This window comes from Aethalodelphis obliquidens, unplaced genomic scaffold (genome assembly GCF_003676395.1).
Source record: "Aethalodelphis obliquidens isolate GAN/ISIS:26980383/991018 unplaced genomic scaffold, ASM367639v1 scaffold24, whole genome shotgun sequence".
NCBI classification, from domain to species: domain Eukaryota; kingdom Metazoa; phylum Chordata; class Mammalia; order Artiodactyla; family Delphinidae; genus Aethalodelphis; species Aethalodelphis obliquidens.
In genome coordinates this window covers 16,125,407-16,131,560 of record NW_020837968.1, presented here as the reverse complement: position 1 = coordinate 16,131,560, position 6,154 = coordinate 16,125,407, and the positions used below count along the sequence as shown (strand labels likewise).

At 39.4% G+C, this 6,154-nt stretch overlaps 1 protein-coding gene across 6 annotated transcripts in view; it reads left to right on the top strand.

The window, feature by feature from the left end:
- Positions 1–435: 435 nt before the first annotated feature.
- TAF1A (TATA-box binding protein associated factor, RNA polymerase I subunit A) overlaps positions 436–6,154 on the top strand; it is a 37,010-nt gene continuing 31,291 nt past the window's right edge. Inside the window, exons 1-3 of one of the 6 annotated variants that reach the window (XM_027122239.1) lie at positions 436–539; positions 1,941–2,063; positions 5,965–6,134. In XM_027122239.1, the coding sequence (XP_026978040.1) occupies positions 1,943–2,063; positions 5,965–6,134 (291 nt within the window). In that variant the 5' untranslated portion in view covers positions 436–539; positions 1,941–1,942. Of the gene's footprint in view, positions 540–1,635; positions 1,695–1,930; positions 2,064–5,941; positions 6,135–6,154 lie in introns of those variants that run through there. The other 5 variants (XM_027122237.1, XM_027122238.1, XM_027122240.1 and 2 more) reach the window with 5 other exon arrangements.

The window sequence follows — 6,154 nt, the reverse complement described above, 5'->3', positions numbered from 1 at the left end:
GTCATTTAAATTCAAAGCTAAACCTTTAATGAAAAAGAAAAAAGATTTCAAGGAAGCAATTAACAGGCTATGCAGAGATTTATCTTGTTAGGGCCACGAGCCGCGCCTCCGAGGCTCGCTGCTCGCGCCAGCAAGCCAAGCAGTAACTGAAAGGTCGTCGTACAGGGAACTACTCGGGGAAAGTGACATTCTGCTATTTGGACTGTTACCCTCATCCAGCGGACCTCACGTTGCATTAATCTTCATTTGCAATTAAAGTCTCCCACTTCTTTCCGCTCAGACAGATTAAGATGTACACCTGGGTCCAATCCAATGGGAAGGAGGCTGTACACGGCCACTTCCGGGTCACTTCCGGGTCGAGGCGCCTCCAGCGCCCAATCGGGAGTTAGGGGCGGGGCTGCGCCTGCGCGCCGCCGGAACGCCGGGGTCAGCTGTTGCACTTTCGCTCTCAAGTCGCTAACTCCGTGAGAGTTTGCCCACGCTCGTCCGGAGTCTGGAGACTGAGTTTGGTGTCGCAGAAGAACTCTGGCTTTAGTCAGGTAAGTCCCGCGGTTGTCTTCCACCTCATTGCCAGCGTTCACAGTGGAACGGGAATGGCTGTAGTAGGATTCACCTGTGTTCTCATATTTTCTCCTGATCCTCTGAAACCTTGAGTTCTGAGGGCGAGCCTGGAGGGGTGGGGCAGCTTTGGTTACCGTGACAACTGCAAGACACCAGTTTAGGCTTTGAGAATTTGGGAAGGGAGAGCTTCTTCTGGAATGACTCCTTAAAATACGTGTGAGTCGGGTTCAAACTCAAGTGTTATTTCAAATTCTGTGCTCGTAACCACAGAATTTGATTGTTGTTTGTTTGTTTGTTTTTTTGTGGTACGCGGGCCTCTCACTGTTGTGGCCTCTCCCGTTGCGGAGCACAGGCTCCGGACGCGCAGGCTCAGCGGCCATGACTCACGGGCCTAGCCGCTCCGCGGCATGTGGGATCTTCCCGGACCGGGGCACGAACCCGTGTACCCTGCATCGGCAGGCGGACTCTCAACCACTCCGCCACTAGGGAAGCCCCAGAATTTGATTTTGAGAGGTTTATTCGGGTTGTGATGTGGAGAAGCCAAATTTGAGGCAGGGTAAATAGTTAGAAAGCTAATGTAGCAATCCAGACACAGTTTGAAGGTGTCCCGAGCCAGGGGAGTGGTGTAGAGTTGCGGAGCAGAGAGAAGATAGGAGAAGTACTAGCAGGTAGTACCAGCAGGACCTAATAATCAATTGGATATGTGGAAGGAGGGAGAGGGGTCCTGAGCATCTGGACGGTTAACTCCAAACTCAGCTTGGCACAAGGCTGTTTTTGTAGATTCTTTTCCCACCATCTGCATTCCGCCCCCCTCCTCCACGCACACCCCAAACTCTGTACATGCCAAGTGTGTTTGATGTTCTAGTTACCAGAATATTGTCCTCACCTTTTTGTGACACTGAGCCAGGTTACATAGTTTCACTGAGCCCTTCAGTTTTTTTCAGCATGAAAATGGAAGAAAGTAATACCACTTACCTCCGGATTTCTGTAAGGATTAAATTAGATACTTTGTAGCCCTGGTGTACAGAAGGGGCCCAATAAATGTTAACTACTACTGTTATTATTTGTCATATTGTTTTATTATACATTATTTTGATGTTTCTTCCCCTGGATGACTTTTTTTAACTTAAAAGGTTAGTATCTTATCTATTTTTGTATCTTCTTGAAATATAGTAGTAGTTGCAGTTGTCTTTTTTTTAAATGGGTCATTGCTGCTGACATAATTAAATTCATTTCTTACTTTAAAGGAACTACCAGATACAATTAATTTTGTTGATCATTGATATTTATTAGATAAAAGATGGCTGTCTTTCTGTATAACTGAGAAGCCTGTGGATTAAGATGTACAGAAAGTAACTGATATTCTCAGTCTGGAATAGGTATGAGTGATTTCAGTGAAGAATTGATAAGGCCCACAACAGAGGATGAACAGGGGGAACCACGTGCGCCCTCTGGTACAGGGATGTGCTTTCCTTGGCTCCAAAAGCATATAGAAACCATAGGTAAGTAAAATAACATATAACCATTTCAGCTCTAATGCAAGGAGATGATAAGATTCAATATGGATACAAAAATGGATAACCAAGCTGGTTCAACTTTCAAAATAAGAATGTATGAGGATTTTTTTTTAGGCTGTTAATAAAAAAGAAATAATAAAAATATTCTTTTTTTCTTTTAGAATTCTTTCCTTTGAATTAATAATAGTCTGTATTATGATAGATACACTTTTTTCCCCCCAGTAATACTTACTGAGCATTTATTATATCCCTGGCATTGGTTAAATATTGGGAATACATAGTTGAAGAAGATATGATCTCTACCACTGAGGAGTACATACCAGAAGTTTCTGTTGAATTGCATTGAAATAAGCCCTAATAGAATTGATCTATAATAGATTTCAAGAAAGGAATATTTTCTTCTATTTTCATCTAATGTAGAAATAAACAAGTTTTTCTATGGAATAAATTCCTTATCAGAATATATAAAAGAAGCAGTTGTCTGTATGTTGGCATGTTGGGTCGTGTAGTCCTGGGAATACATTTGAACCAGCACTTTTCTAATTGCCCACAAATATATCTTTCTTAGCCTGGCTTTCTTTCCCCTTGACTGAGATTCCCTGGCTCCTAGAGTTTAGTGCTTATTTCTTTATTTTTTAATCTAAATACCGTCTCATTTAATTATCTCAGTAAATTAATCCTCAGTAAATCTATGTGCTAGGCATTTTAGAGATGAGGGAACTGAACTTCAGAAGAAGTTAAAATTCTTAATGCCGGTATCAGGAGTCAAATCCAGGCCTATCTGATCTCAAAGCCTACATTGAGATACATATATTGAAAAAAGGGATAATAGATGTAAAGTGCCTAGCATAGAGCCTCATGCATAGTGAGTGTTGAAAAATAATAGTTTACTTCCTCTTTCTTCATTTTATTTTTGCTGAATTAATGTACATGGTTTGAGCCAGGTTTGAATGAATGGTACTTCAGAGGGGATGCTACCACACCCCTTGCAGGGAACTAGTAATCCAAAGTTTCTGCTAGTTTTAAGGCATACCTGGGCATGTGTCTGTCACCAGTGTTCTATAGAGAGCTTGAGTCAGTCCACAAACAAGTAGGTTTAAGACCAGAATTTACATGCTTAGACATGTTTTATATATTACAGATAGCCTGTTAAACCCCAAATACTTCCTGTCTGCAATGAGAATATAGTTGCAGGTAATATTGACATTGTAGTGGTAATTAACCATAACAGGAAAACACAATTGCCTAACAATTATTTATATTTTATTCTCTTAAATTTCTTTTGGCGTTTTGAAGGGTGTGTCCCCTAGAAGAAAAACTTTGAAGGTGGGCACCAGTCTGGAATAAAGCTGTTTGGTGAGCACTTAGAATAGTGCTTGGCTATGGTAGTGCTCAAAAAATATTCGTTGACAGGCTGACAAGTTTCCAGGTTATTTCAAGGAAATTAGAAATTAGGTTGATGGCACTGGTTCTTTATTGTACCTCATTCCATCAAATTTATTTTCCTTGACAGTTATTCTTAAAGTTTATCAGCAACAAATAAGATTATCTTTTGCTCACAAAGGGTGAAATGAGAGCTACTCCTGAGGTAATTAGGCTCAGTTGGAAGACAGGAGGGGAATTTTCCAAGGATTTATGTATCCTAGTCTAAAGTTGATTTCCAGTTTGAGCTGTGAAAACTTGAGAGGTAGAAGGGAGTCTGGCCTGAGATCAGTTTTCCTTTAGGTGAATAACCGAGGTTTTAGGGAAGAGGTATTTTGTCACTTTCTTGGCCTAGCTGCCTGGTGTTGCTGCTGATACTGGGAGTTTGGGTGTAGATCCTGTTAAATGCAGCTTCTAATTCAGAGAGGTGTGTGGGACATAGTATTCTGCATTTTTGATAAGCTCCCTGGGGATACTAAGACTACATCAGGATCCCCAGGTGATTTGTATGTACATTTAAAAAGTTTGAAAAGCACTGGTCAAGAGAAATAGTCTTTGGGACTTCCCTGGTGGTCCAGCAGTTAAGACTCTGTGCTCCCAATGCAGGGGCCCCTGGTTTGATCCCTGGTCAGGGAATTAGATCCTGCATGCAGCAACTAAAGGATCCAGCACACAGCAACTGAAGATCCCGCGTGCTGCAATGAAGATGCCGCATGCCACTACTAAGACCCGGTACAGCCAAATAAATAAATAAATAAATATTTAAGGGAAAAAAAAAAGAGAGATATAGTATTCTACTTTTTTTTCCCCTGAAGAATTAGGTACTATCTTGCACAGTTTTAAGGTGCCATCTAAAACTTGTATCATAAGTTTGAGAGTTGCAAAAGGCATAATTTTTGGCATATATTGGCACTTTTAAATGAAATTATCATGTGACTTAAAAAAATAATTTGGTGGAATCTAAATAATACAGGGATGTGATACCTTTATCATCCATTTAGTATTTATGAAAAAGCTTTTAATAGATGGAAATTTTATATTGTTCCTTTTTCTTTTATACTTTTATTCTTGCCATAAAGTATGTATCTACATTTAATTAATTTTTGCTAATATCCTGTAAGGTTTTAAGTATTAAAATCTCTTCTGGATTGAGAAATCATTGTAATTGATTTTTGTACCCACCGAATCAAAATAACATAAGTAGTGTTACAAGTTTTGTTAAATTTTAAGTATTAAAGGTAAATTTTTATTGCTTATTTATGTCAATAAAATGGGTAAGGTTATCAGTTTTTTCCAGTTCTTATATCTGTGGATGAATATTACGTATTCCTAGAATGAGAAAAGATTTAGCTTCAATTCTACCGTATTTTGTTTTAATTGGTGGAAATTCTGAGAAAGTTTAGTCACATAAGTAACTAGCTGGCAATGAATGGAGTTTAATTATAGCAATGTATCAGGTCTTTGGATTCCTTCTGAATTATTTATGAAAAAATTACATAGTGATCTAAAATAAAAAATTATTAGGTTCTCCTACAGTTTTGATAAGCAAAGAATTAAAAATCACCTGACTTGCAAATGGATGTGTTAGAGTCGTTCACTTTCTCAACACTCAACACCTGTATTTTCACCTTAAGGTAAAATATAATGATTTTGATCATGAAGCCTTGTGTATAGGCACAGTTTCCTAGGAGATCAACTTTAGGAAAGAGTATGTGAGAAAGTTGAAGATCTGCAAGTTGATTGCTGTAAAACTATCTTTGCATGGTACTTATTAGTCTCTGTGTACTCCCAGGGGTGAGGGTACCCCAAATGGAAGACTGCTGGCCTGTACGCGTCTTTAGTAGTGTGGGAAGAGAAGAGGGGGCAATATGCCACCTGTTACTCATAACCGGGGTTGTAACTAAGTACAAATATTCTTAACAAGAGGATTGTCAGTACTTTAGAGATATAAATGCCAATGTCTACAGTTATTATAATCTCATTTGCATTTACATCATTGAGTTACTGGGAAGTCAGTCCTTAAAAAATAAAAGTGCACCTCTTGGTGTTTTCAGAACATAGGTAGGTAAAAAAGACCATACTTTCCTAGGATGACCCTGATGATTTTTACCCATTCTAAATACTTGGGACTGTGCTTTTGGGGCCCTCTTTAAGAGATTCTTCCCAGATTGTTTAGTGCAAGGATGAAAGGACAGTTGAATCAGATTTGAAGGATCTGGTGATCTCGGTAGCCCAAGAATGTCAAATTAGACATCTTCTAATTAGACATTTTTTTCATTTGCTAAAACTAGTTAAAATGGGTGGAAGAGTTTGTTTCAAATGGAACCAGCTTTGGAATTGGGGATGGGTTGGGTTAAGTAATACCTACTGCTCTACTTGTTAAAACTATGCTTATCAGAAATGTTTCTTGAATTGTTGATTTGGGGTCACTGTGGGTCAAGACTCTCCTCTTTAACCCTGATAGCGACTGGAGGAAAACAGGAGAAGGATTTTGCTCAGACAACAAGTGCTTGTTTAAGTCTTATCCAAGAAGCTCTGCTGAAGCACCAGTGGCAGCGAGCTGCAGAATACATGCACAGTTACTTTCAGATCTTGGAAGATTCAGATAGCAACAAGAGACAGATTGCACCGGAGGTAAGTAAGGTCTGAGTCCG